Source organism: Typopeltis vanoorti, chromosome 3 (assembly GCF_054136105.1).
Source record: "Typopeltis vanoorti isolate ZY-2024b chromosome 3, IOZ_Tvanoo_1.0, whole genome shotgun sequence".
In the NCBI taxonomy this organism is placed as follows: domain Eukaryota; kingdom Metazoa; phylum Arthropoda; class Arachnida; order Uropygi; family Thelyphonidae; genus Typopeltis; species Typopeltis vanoorti.
The window spans coordinates 128,078,974-128,102,278 of NC_143551.1; the positions used below are offsets into that span (position 1 = coordinate 128,078,974).

At 34.9% G+C, this 23,305-nt stretch overlaps 1 protein-coding gene across 3 annotated transcripts in view; it reads left to right on the top strand.

Annotated features, from left to right (window-relative positions):
- betaggt-I (geranylgeranyl transferase type-1 subunit beta) overlaps positions 1-23,305 on the top strand; it is a 174,833-nt gene that overhangs the window by 146,271 nt on the left and 5,257 nt on the right. For 2 of the 3 annotated variants that reach the window (XM_090415981.1, XM_090415982.1), the window contains exon 8: positions 15,354-15,462. The exons of the other annotated variant lie outside the window; for it this stretch is intronic. In XM_090415981.1, the coding sequence (XP_090272107.1) occupies positions 15,354-15,462 (109 nt within the window). The remainder of the gene's footprint in view (positions 1-15,353; positions 15,463-23,305) is intronic. 3 annotated transcript variants of the gene reach the window in all.

Sequence of the window (23,305 nt, forward strand, 5' to 3'; positions counted from 1 at the left end):
GTTGTGCTTTGCTTTAACATTTTATATTTCAAATTTTGTTTGTTAATTTCTTTATTACAGCTTAGTGGTAGTAGTTGCCCACTATAGTAAATGTTGCTGTAATGAAATTATGTGCTATTACAAACTAAAGAAAAGCCTCAGCCAATTCCATAGAATCAATGCTGTTTTTAAGCTCATAATTGCAAATGTTAAAAGCTTAAAACCTTAATGATAGCAAAGTGAATTTTCTAGTAAATGACATCACAGTTGGTAGGCAAAGGAAATGGTATATTGAGAATTTGAACAGTATTTTTATCTAGCAGGAACCATGCATAAACAGGTAAAATTACAGGAAACAGAACACAAGATTAGCAGGGCCCAAACAAAGAAATAAAACATGAAAAAGTGAAAATGCAAGACATATAAGGAAAAAAAGTATGCAATTATAAAAATGAAAAATGCAGAATTAATATTTAAATTCAAAATGTTACATTAGCTTAAATTAATGTCGTTTATCTGAAATTTTCATAATGAATGAAATATGTGCAGACTATATCATTAAAATCGAAGATTTATCTCAAAATATCATCATGCATATCAAGGATTTAGGCCTAGCGTGGCCTGTTCTGGCCTTAGAAGTCATCGTTTAAGAGGACGTTCTGGTTTTCTTTTTCCTAATGCCTTGTACTTTAAGGCTTGTTTTGGTAATCTTTCTATTTTCATTCTTTGAACGTGTTCCATCCATTTATGTTTATATTTTTTAATTTTTTCTATTACTGATTCTTGGTTTAATTCTTTCATAATTTTTTCATTTCTTTTGTGATCAAATAGAGTATACTTGGCAGTTTTTCTCATAAACTTCATTTCTGTTCTTATTAATCGTTGTTTGTTTTATTGTCCAAATTTCGCTTCTATACAATAAGACTGGTAGGGCTAATGTATTGTATACTTTTAGTCTGGTTTGTTTTTCAACTAGGTTTGGTTTAAATATACAGTTAATTACACCTGTTATTTTTAAATATTTTTTGCAATTTTTACGTTTATATCTTTTTCATATGTGATCATACATCCTAGGCAGTTAAATGAATTCACCTGTTCTAAGATCTTGTTATCTATTACTATCTTAGTTCTTGCTGGATCTTGTCCTTTAAAGGCCATAGTTTTTTATTTTTCTGTTGATATTATCATACCATAATCTTTGGCTATCTCATTTAGATCTAAAATAGCTTTCTGTAAGTAATCTTCAGAATTTGTAATTATTATTTAGTCGTCAGCAAAAAGGAGAGTGTTTAAGTTCACTGTAGGAGAAAGTTTAATTCCTTGATGGAAATTTTTATTCCATTTTATTATTATTTCATTTAGGTAAATATTAAAAAGAGTTGCTGAGAGGGGACATCCCTGTCAGACCCCTTGGTTTATCTCTCTCATATATGATAGCACGTGATTTAATCTTATTTGTATTTGATTATTTTCATATATACTTATGATAGCTTTTAGGATATTATTTGGTATTTGTCTTTCATTTAATATGTTAAATAAAATGTTTCTTTTAATTTTGTAACAGGAATTTAGTATGCTTATACCTCTATAGTTTTTAGGGTCATCTCTATTAACTTCTTTTTTTAAAGATAGGAATCACGATTGCTTTTTTCTATTCTATTGGGGGGTTACTAGTTGTATAAATTTTATTTAAAAATAATAGGAGTCTTTCTTTGAATCTTGATCCTGCATATTTATGCAGTTCTAAACCTAGCTTATCTTCTCCAGGTGATTTTCCGTTTCTTGTTTCTTTCAAGCTGATTTCTAATTCTTTTTTAGTTATTTCACTTTCATTAAGTATTTGCCAGTTTTCTTTTTTACAATATTTATCTGTCTACAATTCTGTGTAGAAATTTAGAAATTCTTCTAATTTCAATTCGGTGTTTAATTTTATGTTTTTTTTTAGTATCTGTATTTAGGTGTTTCAAAATCTTATATGCATTGGGTCTTATTTTATATAAATCATGTTCTAAATTAGAAATGAATTTGTTCCATGATTCTCTGTCTTTTTTCTGATTTCTCTTTTAGCTATGGCTCTTATTCTTTTATATTCTATTTCATCTTCTAATCTTTTAGTGCTTAACCATTTATGATAGGCTGCTTTTTTCATTTTGATTATTTCTTTGGTTGTATCATCCCCTATCTTCAGTTTTTTCCTTTTACTGAATTTTTTGGTCTTTCCTAAGCTTTCATTTGCTGCTGCATTTAGTATCATTTTTATATTAAGCCATTCTATTTCTTCATTTTCTTAGATATTGGTTAATTCTTTGTTTATATAACCATTGTATATTTGTGTCATTTAATAGTCTAGTTTTATAAACAAATGTTCTTGTTACTTGTGGCCATTTAGGTGGTAATCTTAATTTTATTTTAACGAGGAAGTGGTCACTGCTTATTTCATATCCTCTGTGAACTCTAACATCTAACGAAAACTTTGGTGTATTTTCATTTAAGATAAAATAATCTAATATTGATTTCCATCCTCTTGCTGCCCAAGTATATTTATGTATATCTTTATATTTATAGAAAGAATTCATTATTTTTAGGTTATTATAAACTACACGGTCAATCAATTTTTTACCATTCCTGTTTAGAGTATGTTCTCCATATATTCCTATATTATTATTAATTTTCGTGTTTCCAGTTCTTGCATTTAAGTCTCCTGCTAAAATTACGTAATAATTTTTATTTATTTTATTATATATATATTTTGTAGCTGATTATAAAATTCAATATTATCCTATTCTCTTCTTTCTTCTGGGGCATACAAACCAATTATGGTTAAGTAACCTCTATCTATTTTTATTCTAGTTTCTATTATTCTTTCATTTCATAATTTATGTTTTAACTGTTTTGAAAGGGAGTTATGAATCCAAATCATGACTCCTGCTTGTACTCTTTGGGCTCTGTCAACTCCACCGTATATCACATTAAAATTTTCGGTTCTCATGGTTTCTTTTAATTTCTTTTTTTGTTTCAGTGATTACTACTATTTTAAAATTTCTTTCATTTAATATTTGGTCTAATTCTATTTCTTTATATGCTATTCCTCTTATATTCCAGTTTGCTATATGTATTATATTTTGTCGTTTCCATTTTCGTTTTACCTTTTCCATTCCAGGATCGTTTTCCATAGATTCATTCCGATTACCTCTATCTGTCAGTTTAAAAGTAGAATTATGTTCTCCATGTCAGGTGATTAGCCTGACGATAGAATAGTTCAGTGGCAGGGTTGCTACCTTAAGGCTTCTAAACTAGCCTTCTTCCAAATTTAAACCCATAGGAGGAATAGGGTATATTGAAGGGGAAAGAGTAGATTATAGGAGAATAGAGTAGAATTATAGTAAAGGTTTATAGAGAGGACATAGTTGTAAGGCCAGAAATAGAAAGACCCCATGGCCCTCGAGTACTCTAATAGCATAAGGGTCATAAATAAGAAGAGTTGGCCGATTAGACCTTATAGGAAAGATTAAAGTGAGTGGATCTTCCTCAAAGTAGAAGAAGAAGAGGATAGATCCAGCTAGGGGTCCATGGGAGTGCCACTTCCCTTACAATCAAGATGATTGCACCTTATGGCCCTTTTGGTCCATGAGCCCTTATTCAGTATATTCGGGCCACCCCACCATATACACATACATGGTGGGCTCCCCTATCTGCCACCCAGGGGACGTGCTCTCAAGGGGGTTACAGGGTCCCCCCCCCCGAGAGAGCTTGAAATATAAAGTTGTAAATCAGAATAGCTTTTTATCTTAAGAGTAAACTTATCAAACACAAAATGAGCTGTTTCCCAACACAACTTAACTTTTAATTAAACTTCATATTAAGAAATACTGTATATTGTGCCATATTTAACATTTCTAGGAGAGTATCAGTTTACACCAGATCCACAATTCTTGGTCCAATTAGGAAGCTAACTGTTTCTTGCCATTCAGTTTTCCCTCTCTATCTCTCTTTAAGCTGACTAATGACTGACATCTTGGTCACTTTCCTCTGGATCCTCTCCACCTCCTCCCCATCAAGAAGAAACCCTGGTGCCCAGATTTGGGCACAGTGGTCAAGATGGGGACTTATCAAGGCTCAATATAGAGGAACAATAACTTGATTGTCTCTGCTCGTCAAAGTATTCTTCAGTAACCAAGTGATTTGATGAGCTGATTTAGCCACTTTTGCAATGTGCACCCTAAACTTCAACTCCCTATCCACCAACACTCCCAAATCCCTGGCCTTGTCAATCTCCTGGAGTACAGTTCCACCAATGTGGTATACTGCTGCTAATCTTTTCACCCCAAAATGCATAACCTTACACTTTGCCACATTAAATTGACATCCATTCTCCTTAGCCCAGTCCTCCAAACTATCCAAATCATCTTGCAAAATTTTGACATCATGTACATTCACTATTGCTCTACCCAACTTTGCATCATCAGCAAACAAATGAATAGTTCCTCTCAGATCCTTTCCTATATCGTTAATGAACAAATTAAATAGTAGTGGTCCAAGAACAGAATCCTGCGGCACACCACTAGTCACAGGCCGTCTTTTGGACTCTACTCCTGAATAAACTACTCTCTGATATCTCTCCATCAACAACCCTCTTATCCATCTCACCAACCCTATATCCATCACCATATGCTGTAGTTTACTGATTAGAATTCCATGTGGTATCCTGTCAAAGGCCTTAGCAAGGTCCAGCAGTATCACTGTAAACCCATTACCCTTATCCAGTTCAGCCGTTCTACCCTTCACAAAACCATGCTGTCCCCCATACAGTATTCGATTTTCATCTATCCATTCCTGTATTTTCCTCTTGACTACTTTCTCCAAAACCTTGACAATGACTCCTGATATGCTGATCGGTCGGTAATATGCAACAGCAGTCTTGGAACCTCCTTTATGCAGTGGAACTATTTTCTCCTCTTTCCACCCCCCTCAGGACTAACCCAGACCCGAGACTCAAATTAAACAAAATGGTTAAGGGCACTGACAATTCTTTAGCTGCTTCACGTAAGACCCAAGCTGGTATTCTATCCAATCCCACAGATGTATTCACATTAAGGTTTTGTAATATATTTCACCTCCATTTCATTCACCTCAATTCCCGTATAAGCTATTGGTTCCTTTATTCCTGCAATATCACCACATGGATGATATACTCTTGCAAAGTGCTCACTCAGTAATTCCACTATATCAACTGATTCAGTTACTTTCCTACCATCAGCGTTCTTTAAAATCTACATTTTTTCTTTTTACTTGCAACATATCGCAAAAACTTTGGGATTCTCTTTAGCTTGCATGGCTAATTTCCTTTCATAATCCGCTTTTACTTTTCTTACCACGCTCGTTACCCTTCTGGCTTGTGCTTTATACTGTTCGTGTGCTTATAGGTCACCTTTCTCTTTAAATTCCCTCCACAGTTGTTTCTTTTTTTGCAGCTCAAGCTTAATGGTGTTATTCATCCATTTAACCCCTACTTGATTTACTGTCTGGACTCTAGGTATACAGTCAGCCATTACCTCCTTCAAACGTTCCTTTACTGCTTCCCATGTACTATCAACTTCCAGCCCTTGCGGTTTTACATGCCATGGCACTGAACCAAACAATCTCCTAAGCTTATCATACTTACCAGCCCGGTAATTCCACATGTACCCTGTTTTAATTAAAAATTCCACGCATTTAGTCACCTCCCAGGTCCTTATGATCACTCTCACCAATTGGTGGCAATGTGGTCATATTTAATACAGTCAAATTCTCAGATGCAATTACTAGGTCAGGTACTCTCAAACCCCTAGTATATTCCACTACATGTTGTCTCAGGTAGTTATCCCTTGATAACCGCATGAAATCCAATTATCCAATTCCTTCCTCACATGTGTCCTCTCCTCCTTCCAATCAATGTTACAATAGTTGAAATCCCCCATAATAATTACCCTCCTTCTACTCATTGCATCTATTTGCTTATGCATACTGTCTCCATCTTTTCCATCACCTGATGGAATAGATGGTGGATATATTTTGTTCTGCTAGTCTCAATCTCACACCAAATAGCCTCACATGTGCTCTTTTCACTATCCTGCAGTTCAACTTCTATTCTCCTTGGCTGCAGTTCATCAGCTATCATCAATAACACTCCTACCCCCCATTTTTTTCTCTCTGTCCCTCCTGAACACACTATACCCTTCACATTCTATCCCACTAGTTATATCATCTTCTGTCAGCCATGCCATGTCTCACTAATGCCAATAACCTATAGCCAGGAAGAGCCAACCAAGGCCAAAAATTCTTCCTTCTTGTTCCTAATACTCCTGGCATTAGTATACATGAAGTGCAGAACCCGTTAGTCCCACCCCTATCTTGATGCCTTATACTAACTATTCCATTCTGATTTGGCATCCTTCATACTAGCTCGGGCATATTATACATTCTTACACTCAGCTGCCTCACTGATGTCTGCATGTCCACTCCCCCCCCCCCCCCCAATAGCTCTAGTTTCCCTGATTCTGCACATCCACTTTCACTTCATTCAGCAACACTTTTTCCAGTCTCTGCGCACCAAATCCATTCAGATGCAAATCATCCATCTTGTATAAGTACTTTCGCCCATCAAACTCACTCTACACCACTCCTTCTGCATAACCTGTGCATTGAGTCATTTGCAATTAGTTTATTAATTTACTAAGCTGTTTCCTCTCAATGCTTTACAGTTGTTTGTTTGATATTGCTTGTATTTTTGCTTCCTGTCTTTTGTCTATATGAAGAATGGCTCCTAATGGTCTGAGTTCCAAGTGATGTCACAGTAAATTTTTTCCAGTTGTCTCAACATTTTTTGATTCTTTTATAATTTAATCATCATAAATCAATTTCATTTTTTGTTATTCCATTTGGAGAACTCGATGTCCACCTTCTCCTAGAGTGTTTTTTAAAGAAAGTATTCATTATACAGACCTTTTGGTCCAGCTGTGAATCCTACTCTACCAACATTATTTTCTGGGTGTGATTCACTCAAAGACTTGCTAATCCTTCCATTTTGCAGTTGTTGTAGCATATATTTTTGTTTCACATATTGTCAGAAAATCAAATTTTAATTTATCATTCTCTTTCAGAAGAAAGTCTAATTGAAAGTAAGCCAAAGTTTTTGTGTTGAATGCTCCAAGTTGCAAGGTCAGATATTTCCATGGTGGCCTAACATCTTCTTCAAGATTCTTAGTGCCCCTTGCTCTCAAAGAGTCAAACTACCACCTTAATTTATCTTACAAGGCTGCACAGAACTTGGGGGCCAGTGCTTCTGGGAAGTTATTCATCTTTGCTTTGGTTAAATATCCCACTTCTTCTGACCAGGTTCTGAAGTGTGAAGGATAGTGATCTTTACATGCTGTTCTTTTCTCTTAGCATCTAGCTAGCTAGTAACACTCTCTTCCAGCATACTGCTAGAGTGTGATCTAGCCCACCAGTATTCATATCCTCACTGACCTAACTTCCACTTAGATTTGACCCAACCTTCCATTAAGTTACTTGGCTTAACAAGATCCACCTGTTGTAGGTGAGTCTTCAGGTAAGTGATATGAATTCATTGCCAGGTTACCTTGATGGGTATTAAATGAGTACTCATTGTGGTGACTTAAGTTATCTGAACATTGATTGGGTAGCAGAGAAATCTCATAATAAGAATGGAGGAGAATTTATTGAACTGTTGCTGAACAACTTTGTTAAGCAGCATGTGAAAGAAGGAACTCGAGTTCGAAGAGCATTGGATTTGAACATAGCAGCAGAAGGTGGTCTCAGGTAAGAATGTGACTGTTTTGCTGCCAGTTGGTGAGTGATTATGCTGTACTGTCCTAGGAAGTAGTTAAGTATATGGATGTTGGGAACATTTATATTCTGAACTCTAAATTTGAAAATTATGACAGACTCAAGAGAATGCACTGTTTGGTCCCAAGTTGTCAGTTACTCAATGGGAAGGATATCAGCAGTATCTGAATGTGTCTTACAGTTTGAAGAACAAATAGGATGGACATGAAATGGAAGCATAGCATTATTAAGAGAGCTATAAGAAGATGTGGAAGGATTATCGGGAGAATAAGGATCACAAGAGTTACAAAATATATATATATAAAGCTGAGGCTAGAAGTGTTGTCTGAAAAGAAATTGGCTGTGCAGGCTAAAGGCAACCCTAAAAAATTTTGTCATGCCACAAGTGAAAGAATGACTTTACTGATTGTAGGCAGTACCTATGTGTCATACACATATGTATATGACTGTTCATATAATGAGTGCTTACTTTTCTAAGATCTAACAATAAAGAGATAGAAGTGCATGAGAAGAGGATCTGAATCTCAGCTCAAGAATGATCTCATAGGAATGAAAAGAAATGTATAAATCCCTTGTACAAGGGTGGTGCAAAAACTTAGGATCTCTAGAATGGTGGTGAAGGTTTTAGAGAAGTTGGTTAGAACTTGCATACATAAATGGGTTGGACAGACAGACTTGGCAAAAAAAAAAAACAGCATGGATTTACTAGGAAGGTCATGTTTGAGTCATTTTGCATATATTTTATAATAATGATATGACTGACTTGGAAAATAAAAATGGATGCACTGTGGTAATGTTCAGTACTCAACAAATTATGCAATATCTCATTTACCATGAAAATGGGGGGGAATGTACCCCCCTCCCATTTTTTAATATGTCTCAGTAAGTCGATAGGAGTTCCATAAAGCGATTACTGGCGCTGTATCTTTGTTTGGAGAACATTTCCATTATGTGAGAATCATTCCAAGAAAGAAGTCAATAAATATAAGAATAAGAACAGTAAAAGCAACATTTTTTTTTGGAAAATATAATTTATTACATTAGTTTTTTTTTCAGTCTGCTTGCAGCTACTACCATGGGCTAGTGAGCGAGCATATTTGTCTAGACCTGGTAATGTTAACTTTGCTAAGGCATTCGACAGGATATCGCATGAAAGGCAACTGTTGCATAAATTGGAGGGTATAGGATTGGAATATAAAAAGTTGTTGAAAGAATGTTGAAAAGGTGGCACACCGTTTGGCAACTCCTATAGGTAAAGATGACCTGCCATTGCTTCTGCCTGGTATCTCCACTTCTGGGCCTGGCTCCCACTGAAGAGATCTCAATAAAGGTTGAAACTAGTCGGGGTAGTGGCCCTTCCCTTAATGCATAATATTATACATATCTGCAAGGAGATGTGTTTTGCATTATGGGAGATACTGAGATAGGAGTGATGTTAGCTTGGTCTACCTTTGCTACGAGTTGCCCGGTGTTGTACTACCTTACCCCAGTCATGAAGATATTTTCAGGCACAAACTTTGTTTGCTCACACTTGGTTAAAGGATTAAATTAAATTTATTATTGGAATATAAACTTGATCTGGATAAGTGGGTGGCTGACAGGTATCCAAAAATGGTATATGAGAGATATGATAGGTATCATATTTCTACATGATACCTATCATATAGAAATATGAGATAAGGTGACCAGTTGCCTACTCCAGGGATCAATCCTTGAACCATTTGTTTAGTATATTATTGGAAAGGATTTGACAGGAGATGTTCAACTGTTTGCTAGTGGGGAAGTAAGGACTGCTACTGATATACAGCACTTACAGAATGACTTGAATATGCTGGAGCTGTGGACAAATGATAATGGCTGCGAGTTGAATGCTATTAAGTGTAAAGCTGTGCACTTTGGTGTGATAAGATTAGAAATGCCATATTATATTGGTGTGATTATGCTTGAGAAAACTGATTAGGCTAGGGATCTTGGAATGATAGTGGATAGGAATTTGAAATTCAAATACCATATAGCAAAAATTACAAATACAACTCGCACGCACAACATCCAATGGAGAATAATTGTGATGTGGAAACGAACATTAACATGTAAGGATAAAGAAGTTATTTTGCCTCTTTACAAGGCCTTAATATGAACTCATATTAGTTGGTTGGATATCAATTGGTAGAATTTTTTGTTATATAGAAGGTGGGGAGAGGACAAGGGGGATATCTGCAAGTGTAGTTAAAGGGATGAGAGTTAGATTTTTCTCTCAGTGAATAAGTAGAATAGTTTGATTTCTGAAATGGCAAGTGCATCTAGTGTGAATGAGTTTAAGACAAGGTATGGCAACTTATATGACTACATATGCATAACCTTCCTTGACTTCCTGGAGGTCTTTGATGATAACAATTTAAGCTAACATATCATTTCAAAATTTAAACATTAATTCTGCATTTTCATTTTTACCATTGTATGTCTAACTAGTTCTTTCTTATATTTCTTTTGTTATTATTTGCATTTGTACATTTTCATGTTTTGTCTTATGTTTGATTCCTGCCAATCATTTGTTCTGTTGTGAATGTACAATTTCCTATGATTCTTTTGTTTCATGGGAATGGAGGTTGGGGGAATCAATCTTTTTCTCTTAAATTCACTATAGCCCTTTAGCCCTTATACTATAAAAATAGCCACCACTGCTGTATATGCCTATGTTCAAGAGTAAAAAATTCATCAGATGCTGGTTGCCAGATCTCCCCTTCTCCAAAATTCCTACCCCCATCTCACATGCTTATTTGATATTTGTTGCTCATTTCATTCAGAGTTTAAATTGCAATTAAATGCAAACACTCATGCAGATCATATATTGGAAAATTTTAAAAGTATTCAGCACATTAGTAATGATAATATTATTAAGAGAGACTGCCAAGGAGTCAAAGACTTATTGAGGGGAGGCTACATGCATCAGCTGTTATACTTGTTCTTGAATTTATTCACACCTGCTTGCACACACACACAACATTCAATGGCAATCCATTCCAGTTATACACCACTCTGTGAGAGAAAAATCGATCTTACCTCCTTGGTGACATTCATTCTCAGCTTCCAAGCATGCCCTCTCATCCCCCTTCATAAAATGAAAAATCCTGTATGACCTTTGCAGCAGTCTGTACATCTCGATCATATCACCCCTCTTTATCCTGTTTGCAGTGTCTGCAATCTACAAATTCTCAATCTGTCTTCATAATTAGAATCATAATTCTTATATCATTTTTAACACACTGCTTTGTACTTTCTACACTGTATCTGAATCACAATGGAAACCAGGAGACCTGCATACAATAGTCCAAGTGAAGTCTTATTTATCAAGACCTTGTAAAGAGGCATAATGAAAGATGAAATTCTTATCTTTGCATGTCAAAGTTCATTTCAGCATTGCAATTATCTTTTTTAGTTGTATTTGCAATCTTTGCTACATGGCCCCTGAACTTCAACTTCCTCTCTACTAACACTCTTAGATCCCTGGCCTGATCAGTTTCTTCTAACATAATCCCACCAATATAATATGACATTGGATATCTAATTATGCCAAAGTGCGTGACTATTCAAATTCTGCAAATCAGCTGCATTCCTGATTACCCTACTTATCATTGCATCATCAGCAAATAGTTGTGTGTTGCCTGTCAAATCCTTCCCAATGTCATTAATGTACAGATTGAATGACAGTGGACCAAGGATTGATCTTTGTGGCACACCATCTTGCAGACTCACATCCTCCATATACCACTTTTTTGATATATGTCGGTCAGCCATCCTCGTATCCATGCTATGTTCTGTCAAAAACCATAGCAAAATCCAAAAGTATTGTTATAATGTGTTGTCGTAGTTAATATTTACTTAATATGGTTTAACTCCTTTACTTAACTATTTCTTGAATAATTTGTCCTATATCAGCAGCGCCTATAATGTGTCTGTCTTTGTCTTACTATTATATACTTCAGCCCCCTCAGATTATCACGTGCGCAGACTCTGATCTACAAAGAGATTGTCTCAAGGTTAAGCCAACTCCTTAGTAACAAAGCTTCTGAAGTTAACTTCTCTTAAGGTTCTGGGAAAATTTATTTGTTCCGCTGTGCCACCCAGAACCCTTAGATTGGAAAAACTTCTCAGTAAAGAAGTGAACCTTCAGATATGCACGTGGCTAATCTAATCTATTTCTATACTAAGTTAACAATTATCAATACATTCTATAGTCAACCATGTTTGCAGTCGTGGTCTTAATTAACAATTATCTCCAGCTTAGATCCGAATAATTTATGAGCAGTGCATCGGATTCTTAGACAAGGGCAACCAAATTAATAAGAGCAAAAGGTTTATTTAACATAATGATCATCATACAGAATAAAGAATTTTCAATTATCACTGTACTACTAGATTACAAAGTAAAATTAATCAATATACATCACACAGTAATTAATACTACAAAAACATTATGTTCAAAGATTCAAAGCTCGCATTCTTGGATTATAAAACCAATAATGACTTTTAGGTGTTAATCAAGCTGTCTGGATTAGACATCTCTACAGCTCTTAAACATAGCTAGCAATCAACACAAGTACAATTATAATACATAGCACATATTGCTCACCTACTATGATTAAAATATCACAGTTTCTTAATTTTTAGATAGTCTCAAAACTTTATGAAGGTCTATGATTCTTAAGTTACAATTACCTTCCTCTCACACATTACTTGATTAAAGGTTTACTATGAATGAAACATTCCTTAGTGAATTTTATTCATTCACAATTTAACAGTATCATGGTTTCTCCATTCCCCTTGTCTGTTGTCTAGCTCAGTTATGCAAATACATAATTGAGCTAGATTGTGATTTTGAACACCCATGGAACACTAGATTGATAGTGGAGGTTGGATTGTGCCTACGTGTTTCAATTTTGTTCAGCAGTAAATTAATTTTGATAGTGTTATTAGTATATTAGCAGCAACATTGCTTTTGTTAATTTATTATTGGGTCTTGTATAACATTCTGTTATTTTATAATGATTGGCTCAATATTATGTTGTTTTTGTGAGGCATTTCTATAAAACATAAGACTGCAAGTCAACTTATATTAAGAAGTTAACTTAAAAATGTATGGATCTGCATGCATTGTGCTGTAATTTTATTTTTCAGCATCACAACAGGACTACTGAAATACAGAATTACATGGAAAGAATTAAACATTAGCAATCAATATATACACACAAGGTGATTATGTTGGAATAGCTGATAGTATGAAGGCAGTATAATAACTATTAACTGTGTGTATTCTCCAGCTGGTTTGCTTATTTTGCAATAGGAAAACCCTGCTGTTTCCATATGAGATTAGCTAATTTACCATTAGAAAAAAGCTCTTATAAAGATTCCTCATGTCCTAATGGGATTCAAATGAAAGTCCAGCTAAAGTAGAAACCTGCGTCTCACACCTTTTGAGCAAAAGTCAGTTCCAATGCTGAACATTTACAGTTCAGCATTGGAACAGCTTATATGAGGTCTGAAATTTTCAGAGTAAGGTTCTCACATTACTAAACCATTAACCCACCACCATTGTATTAAAGTACAGTAGTGAGTACTAATACATAACCTTTTGCATGTAGGACTGTTTTTTTTAAAAAAATAAAATAAACCACTGCTGCATATGTGTATCACATATGGCATCTGAAACTTTACTGTTTATCAGGAGTTATTAGGATCAGATTTATTTTTTTAAGACAGATGGTTGAGAAATCATGAGGAATATAACAAGGATCTGTATTTAAGTTCTGTAGATTTAGAAAAGGCATATGAAAAGGTTCTGAGAGAGAAAAGACTGTATTGCTCAGACATTCTGAGCAATACAGTCTATATTTAAGTTGTACATCAGTTAAAATTCCAAGAAGTAGGAAGTTGGGTTTAATATAAAATCAAGTGTACACAATTGGCAGTGCCTTTGACCACATTAAGTCAAGTCTGTTCTGGGTTGGTCCCAAGGAGGTGGAAAGAGGGGAAAATAGTCCATTGTAGGAGGCACCAAGACTGAGGTAGCAAATTACTGACTGATCAGCATCTCAGGAGCAGTAGTCAAGATATTGGAGAAGTTGTTTAAAAACAAAATACAGGAATGGGATACTATATAAGGGGCAACTTGGCTTCGTGCAAGGGTAGATCATGCCTCAGTAATTTGCTTACCTTTTATAATACAGTGACATCTGCATTGGATAAAGTAATTGGTTTACAGTGGACTTTACAAAGGCTTTTAACAGGATACTACATGGAATTCTAATAATTAAATTGCAGCACATGTGGATGGATATGAAGTTGATGAAACTGGTAAAGGGCAGTTAATGGGGATATACCAGACAATAGTTTATTCAGCAGTAGTGTTCCAGCAGAAGGCCTGTGACTAGTGGCATGCCATAGGGCTCTGTACTTGGCCCCATTATTTAATTTGTACATTGATATAAAAAATAATCCAAGAGGAAATATTCAGTTGTTTGCCAATGACGCAGAATTGGGTAGAGCAGTAGCCAGTAAAGATTATGATAAATTTACAGTATGGGCAAAGGATAATGGATGTTAGTTTCATGTGACAAAGTGTAAGGTTATGCATTTGGGGTTGGAAGGATTACCAGCAATGTACCATATTGATAGAACTGTACTTCAGGAAATTGAAGCCAGTGATTTGGACATGTTAGTGGATAGGGAGTTTAAGTTTAGAGGCCATATTGCAAAAGTAGCTAAAACAGCTCATTAAATTATTTGGTTACTGAAGAACACCCTGACGAGCAGAGATAAGCAAGTTATTATACCACTTTATAGGACCTTGATAAAACTCCATCTTAACTATGGTGCACAGATCTGGTCATCACCTGGGTTTCTTGGGGATCAAATGGAAAGGATCCAGAGTGAGTGACCAAGAAGGTGACAGATCTATGGTACCTAGTGTATGTTATGAGGATAAAATTGAAGATTTTGGGTTATTACAGAAATTGGTTGATAGACAGAATGAAAGGTTTTTTACAGAATTAAGGCAGAGGAAATTTTTCAGAACAAGTTTGGTGATTGGGGAACTAGGAGGCTGTCCTTGAAAATTGAGAAAGGGACTCAGTTTTTTGCTTAGAGAGTGGTGAATGAGTGGAATAGGTTGCCAGAGTATGTTTTGGATGCTATGACTGTAAAAGAGTTCAAAACAAAATATGATAGATATTGCACAGATATTGGATAGTGCTTGGTATAAAGTTTAAGGCCTTCTCTTGATGAGTGTACAGATTGCCTGTGTAATAATAAATTGGTATAGTACTACATTTTTTAGTTAGGCTTGCTTTTATTTGCTTCTTAACTCATTGATGAAAGGTGATTTATTAGTTGTGGAAGTTGCAGTTAACAGTAACTACATTGGTTATTTTTCTTTTCTCTTGATTCAATTGTTTTATTTTCAGCAGTATTGATATAAGCATTTTACTGTTTAAAAGTAAATAAATAGACACAATGTTTATTTTCTTCTATAGCTTTTAAATGCATTCGAATTTGTAAACTTTTCTGAAAACTTGTGCTTTCTACTCTCTACACAAGATTCAGTAACTGGCGGACTGGCAAAATGGCCAGATATTACTCCAGGTAAATTTTAATGTTCTTTATAAGTAATGGTAACCTGTTTTGTTTAGTTTATTAAGAGATAATTTGTTCTACATTGCCAGCCCAATTGGCTAAGTGGATACCATTGCCACCTCCAAGTAACAGTGAGCTTGAATCCCACTTGAAATTCACAAATATCCATTATCGATTTTTGTGAATTTGTGCACGTGTTTAGATGGTAGATGAGACCACCCCACCTTACTTAATGAAGGTCTAGAAATGGTTTGAAAAAGTGCCATATTTTTTTCAAAGCAGGAGTTTTGAATTATATAACTGTTTGAACTCACTACAAGCTTAAGGTACAGGAGGTTAAAATCTTTTCTGGTTGGGATACACAAAGAATAATGCTGTGCATTCTTATCTTTACTCATGCACTTTCTGCCTACCTTAATGGTAAAAGGGTGAAAAACAGGCACCTTGACAATTTTCCTCCATATTAATCTATGTGTCAAAACTCCAATATTATTGGATTGTATATTTCTGTCTTCTAAGGCACTTCTTATTGTATCAATCCACCCACATCTTAACCTTGCTCTTTGCCTTTTCTTGCCATTCTGACAAAAAAACACCATTGTTTTGCTACCCTTTCCTCTCCTATTTAAATGACCATACCACCTAAGATTAACTCTCTGTTCACACATTCCTGAATGTTAACAATGTCACGTTCTTTCCTAATATCCTTGTTATTAATATGATACTGCCATTGATGCCATCTTCTCTTATTTTTTCTCAGCACTCTTACATTTCAAGTCTTTGATTAAGTGTTTTATTTCTAACCCACCTCTAAGATCCATAACTTCAATTGGTTTAAACGTTGTCTTGTATACATCTAATTTAGTGGTTTGACTAACATCACTCTTATTCCATATAAATTTATTCACTTGACTCCCATTAGCTCTGCTTATTTTTGTAGTCTACTTTCAAATTGAGTTTATAATCTTCACTAAAAAATTGTGCTGAAATATTTTACTTGTTCTATAGGATTCTTCACTCAGGAATGCAATTGATGTTTCAATGTTTTTGTTTATTTTCAATGTCTTTTGTCTTTTTATTGCTGATTTTCATTAATTGTTTTCATATGTTTCATTTATTGTTTATTTATTTATTTACTATTCATTTAATTTAATTTATTACAGCAGTTATTCAATTTAGTCTGAGAATCCTGAAGATTTATACTAGATTTACTTGGGGAATGTAACATCTGTATAAAGTAGAGCTGAGATTAGCATCTCAAGTTTAACCACTGTAACAGCCTGGACATGTATATCTATAATTACATGATGCAGAGTGCCTATTGAAGTCAATATAACCATTGGATATTATAGAAAAAAATGATATGGATACAAAACATATATTTTTTGATATATATGATCTGTGTGGTTCGGTGGTTAATGCTGCTGTCCTTCATAATGTGCATCCACTTTTGTGTCATTTGGCAGCCTTTCAAAGTAGTCAGAACTCCAACCATCGAGAATATCTTCAGTTTTCATAACACCTCTGAATTCTTTTACAGTACTCTTGTCTCTATTTGTAAGATTTTTCACTAGCCTGCATTATATTTTGCCACCTTCCCATGATTTTTGCTTAGCTAGTTTTAACATAGTTCTTCATTTTCTTACATTTTTCTCAGAGCACAAGCTGACTTACTTGCCAGAAACTTTTGATATGCTTCCTTCTTTTCCTTTACTACCTATTTAACTTCCTGAATCCATCGTGGAGTCCGTTTTCTATCCTTGCAGTCAACCTTATTACATGCTTCTCTGGCTGAATAAGTCGATGTTTTCTCCAGGATCTGCCACTGAATCTACAAGGTTTAGTTCTTGTTTTCAAAAAAAAAGGGGATGACAAGTAGGGTACCACAGATTCTGTTCTGGAACCACTGTTGTTATGATTCTAAATTAGACAGATCAATGTCAGGAAGTTCTGATGTGTTGTTGCAAGACAATTTTTTCTGTTATTATTATTTGACACCTTCAGGGAGTCCAGGAATTCATCAAGGGAGAGCACCTGCTCTACAACTCTGTCTCCACCATTCAGTCACCAACTGACCGCAACTACACCAACGCCATCTACTGCTGACCACCATTTGAATAAGTTAATGCTTTGAGCTGAAGAATGGTGATGTCATTTCAGTGTTGCTAAGTGTAAAGTTATGCACTTTGGTCAGAGAAGATGAAATGAGGTTTACTATATTGGAGGAACTTTGCTTCAGGAGGTGGAGGAGGAGAAGGTAAGGGATCTCAAGATCTTGATGGATAGGGAACTGAAGTTTAGGGGACATGTCACAAAAGTTGTAAGGATTATTACCCAGAAAATTGCTGCTATCATTCAAAGAATTCTGATATGTGGATAAAGAGGTGATAGTTCCACTGTATAAGTTGCTAATTAAGCTTTATTTGGATTTCTATGCACAGATCTTGCCCCATTGGCTATATTTGCAAGAAGGAAACATTGGAGTAAACTACAAACGATGGAAAAAACTTCTTTTTTTTCTTGACAAGAGGAGCCTATCAAATAGATACAAGTGAATTATTGCATAGAATAATGGACAGTGAGTGCTCCAACACCTCGAATATATTTGAGGTGAGGTATGATAGTTATTATAGTCTGTGAGCATTTGATCTGCAATAAGTCTTCAGACTTCATGAAGGGTTGTAAATAATTAATACTAAATTATTACAAAATTTGTGTTTTTTTGAAGTTTCACATGTAATTACTCAACTATTTGATCTAATATTACATTAATACTAATGGATTAAAATTCTGATTAACTATTCATGAAAATGTTTGTTACACGGTTTAAGTTATCTTCAGTAACATCTGTTTAATTTGATCTCCTATCTTAAATTAAAAGATAATGAAGATGGATTTCAAAATACACATAAATTTTACTTTGAATATAAACTGCATTCCTGTTCAAGATTCAATTTTAGTTAAATTGAATTTTACAGTATTGTAACTACTTAGAGAGAATATTTTTCTCTCCTGGTGAACAGTTGAATGAGTTGCCATGGAATGGAGTGATGCATGTGAAAAAGAATACAAGTGTAAATGGAAGGGGTATAGTGCATGGCCAGTGAAAGAGGTAAGAGTGTTGGGTAGCCAATATGGAATTAGTTGAAGAAAAAACAGAAATTTCATATACATTCTTCCCTCAGCAGCAGGCTGGTGACAGGGTCGGGATTGTACTAACAAAGTCATATCTATGTAACACACGGACCCTGCAATGGAAGTGGGAAAAACGCGCAGAGGAAGAAGAAGTAAATTATCAAGGCACAACTGATCCTTCACAAAGTCATGCCCCCCCCCCCCCCCCGAGTACTATATTCTTATCCACGTATTTCTGAATTCTCTTTTTGACCATCTTTTCCAGTACCTTTACCACCATTCTTGAGATACTGATTGGTCTATAATTTTCTATCACAGACTTACATCCTCCTTTATTGCAAAGCAATTATTTTACCCTCTTTCCACATCAAGACAAATTAAAAGTGTAGTCAGAGGCATCGCCAGTTCCCTTGGTATATTAGTTCATGTAATGAATATCCATTGTAATCCCACAGCTGCATGTGCATTGAGATCCTGCAATATCTTATGTATCTGCAATTCATCAACCTTTGTTCTCACATCAGCCCTATCACATCTGCCTCAGCAGCATCCTCACTTGGATGATATACCCTTGCAAAACAGTCATTTATTAGTTCAACTATTTCATTCTTCCTCTTACTTTCCACATAAAGAAAGAACTGTGCAATTTCCTTTTGCTTGCCTGGTTAATTTCCTCTCATAATCTGATTTTGCCTTCCTTACCATGCTGTTCAACTTTCTTGTGGTATCATACGAGTGAGTGACATTTTTCCCTCAGTAACTGATACCATTGGACCAAAGATAGTATTTTCCTATGTTGATCATCATTTCCAGCTTTGTAGTTAACATGATACAACAGGAATGGAAGGAATGCATAATAGTTCCATTGTTTATAACAATGTTACTTGGCTGTAACATTGTTATAAAATATGAGCAAATTGCTAAAACATAACCTTCCTTTAGTAAACAAATGCTGCCGCTTGCAGGAGTATAGCTTGTTTGTCTACCCATTTCTGTATGTGAGTTCTTACATCTTCTCCAAAATCTTCACTACTACATCAGAGATACTGATAGGTTGGCAGTTTGACAAATTATCAGTATCTCTGGTGTAGTTAGTAGTGAAGATTTTGGAGAAGTTGTAAGAACTCACATACAGAAATGGGTAGACAAACATGTTATACTCCTGCAAGCGGCAGCATTTGTTTATTAAAGGAGGTCATGTTTTAGCAATTTGCTCATATTTTATGACAATGTTACAGCAGAGGTGGATAAAGGGAATGGATACACTATGATAATGTTGGATTTTCTAAGGCATTTGATAGGATACCACACGAAAGGCTCTGTTGCATAAACTGGAGAATATGGGATTGGAATATAATCTCTTGACTTGGACCAGGGTATGGTTGACAGATCTCAAAAAAAGTGGTATACAGTGGGTGTGAATCTGCCAGATTTAAGGTAACCAGTGGTATACCTCAGGGTTCAGTCCTTGGGCCATTATTGTTCAATCTATACATTAACGACATCAAGCAGGGTCTATCATCAGATGTACAATTGTTTGCAGATGATGTGAAGATAGGCAAGGCAATCAAGGATGCTACTGATATTCAGCAATTACAAAATGATTTGAATAGACTGGAAATTTGAGCAAACGAAAATGGCTGTCAGTTTAATGATAGTAAGTGTAAAGTTATGCACTTTGGTGTGATTAGAGTTCCAGCAGCATATTATATTAGCAGGGTTATGTTACAAGAAACTGAAGATGCAAGGGATCTTGATGTATTGGTGGATAAGAATTTAAAGTTCAAAGGTCACATACAGTGGTGAGCTATAAGGGGCTCGCACGAGCCCCTTATAGCTCACAGTGAAATTTATTATATTAAATTTTTTTGGGAAAAAAAATAAAAAGAAAAGTGATTTTGCTGATTCTACTGCTGTTGAAAATGAAGTCGAAGATGAAGTTTGAAGATAATATGCACATTGATTCAATGAATATGCAACAAGTTTGAAGAGAAAAAGAAAATAATTAACCTGATTGCTGAAACGAGAAGCAAGCATCACATTTCTAAACGCAGTATGTATAAGTGGTTAGAAGTTAAAAATGGTAAATTAGGATGTCGTGTTTGCTCAAAATATAAAAACTGAAGTGTTGAAGGAGAAAAGAAGTTGTTTTTTCATCAAAGGAATGGGTAGAAATGAAAATGGAACCGAATGGAAACACTGCAGACTCAAGAACCGCGTCTTTGCATAAAAAGTTATCCAAACATAATAAATCATTTGCTCATAATAAAATCATAAAAATAAATGAAGAATGTTGCAAATCTATATTATCAAATTTAATTTACAAACTAAATGAAAAAGAAATTTTGATAACTTCAAAAATATTTAATTCTGTTTATAGGTTGGTGAAGAGAAACCGACCAATGTCTGATTTGCCAGATTTAATTGAGCTTCAAATTAAAAATGGTATGATAACAAATTAAAAAAAATCATCTTATTGCAGTTTGTTCTGATGGAGCTAGTATAATGCCAGGAAACAAATCAGGTGTTGCAATCAAACTTCTACAAAAATTTCCCAACATTGTGATTTGCCATTGAGTAGCTCATCGTTTACAATTAGCATAAAATGATTTGATAAAAAACATTAAAGAAATAAATTATTTTGAAATATTTATGGATAAATTATATGCTTTTCATGATCAATCACCAAAATATCAACGAGAATTAAATACGATTGCAAAAGACCTTGGTATTGAAATTTTAAAGATCGGCCGTGTGTTTGGACCATGATGGGCAGCTTGCAGTTTACGTACGGCTCTTGCTGTGTGGAGAAATTACCCAGCTTTATGCAAGCATTTTGCATCGAACGATAAATATAAGGGCTTTTTACCGACCTCAATTTGAATTGTTAAAAGATCTAGCTAGCATTAATGATTGATATCCTATAGGTATTATCATATCTGTCAGAAGCTCTACAAAGTCGCAATATAAGTATTATAAGGGCTAACTTAATCATGCGAACAATTAATGTGATTAATGATTTTAAAAATTCTGTAGGTTCTTGTGAATCTAAAATTGATACCATGTTAAAATCAACAATTTGATGGAATAGCAAACGAAAGCAAAATCAGATTTCACAAACTACCGCAAGAAACATTACTAAACTCTCTTATAATGTTTTTAAAGGATAGATTAATGCAGCAAAGAAATTTTAAACTTAAAAATGAAAATTATGAGGATTTGGAAGATGAAGAACTCAAAAACATTTAAAATGCATGTTATCCTGAAACATGGAGTATGGAAGAAGTTACTTGTCAATGGTTAGAGGGAAAAAAAAGATAAGATCTTTAAATTTTATTTTGAAATATGAAATTAAAATTAATGATTTTAGAGATTTAGTGGAAATGGCTTTCACTAGAAAGTTACAAAACGAAATTCCCAGCACAGTGAAAAAAAGCCAAAGCAATTATGGCGACAATTGCAGTTTGCAGCGCTGAAGCCGGACGAGCTTTTAGTGTGATGAATGACATGGTAACAACGAAGAGATCTTCTCTCACTATAACATATTTCGGATTTAATGACAATATGTATAAATGGGAAGCCCTTGAATGAATTTAATCCGAATCCCTATGTCAAATCTTTTCTAGAAAATCATCGCTCGGCTATAGATCCTCCCAGAAGAACACAAGATGTGAAGGAGGAAATAAGGTGTGGCAGCTGTTGTCATAAGTATTTCCTTAAATTGTTTGTAAATGTTAACCTGTAAAGGAGAGTTTTTTTTTCTGGGTAAATGTGCACCAGATGGTGAGTTTTTTTTTTTTTTTTTTTTCATGTAAAATCATCTCATAGTTTCAAAAGTGATTTTATTAAATAAAATATTATAATTACTGTTACTACCATTTTACAAATAAGAATTCACTTTTGGTAGTCTGATAAATAAATAGGGCTATAAAATAATGCCCCTTGATTGGTACCGCTGATTATCACTTGAGGTATAAAAACAAAAGAGAAAGGTAACGTATTTCAATATTATTGTGTTTAGATAATATTTATGTATTATTTATAGATTGTTTGTCATAAAAACTTCTATCGTAAACAAAACAAATTTATTTTGTTTATAAACATCCCATGAACATCCATTAGCGTTCACAAGCATCCCTCTGTGGGAATGGACGTTTGTGATTGTCTCTGGAAATACTAGTGGTGGCGGTCAGCGACAGATGGCATTGGTGTAGTTTTTTGCTTGAAGATGCTAGCCCTTTGTTAAAATTTCCATAGCTCAGCTCACCACTGGTCACATAGCAAAAGTTGCATATACAACTCAGAGGAGATAATTGCGATGTTGAAGCAAACTTTGACAAGTAAGGATAAGGAAGTCATTGTGACTCTTTATAAAGCTTTGATGAGACCACACCTTGATTATTGTGCACAAATTTGGTCTTCCGAGTTCCAAGTGGATAAAGAAGCTGTGGAAAGGGTGCAAAGAAGAGTTATAAAGATTATATCTGGATTATGGGATTTAGATTGTGAGTATGTGGATTGCAGACTCTGGTTAACAGGAGAAAGAGGGTGGGGGTGTTATAGGATATCATCTGATGAAGTTTTTCATTATATGGAAGGTGGGGAGACAACACGGGGGGGCATCCATGGAAGTTAAGTTTGTTCACAGTCAAGAAAGGGGTAAGAGCTAGGTTTTTTCTCCTGGAGAGCAGTGAGTAAATGGAATAGTTTGCTTTTA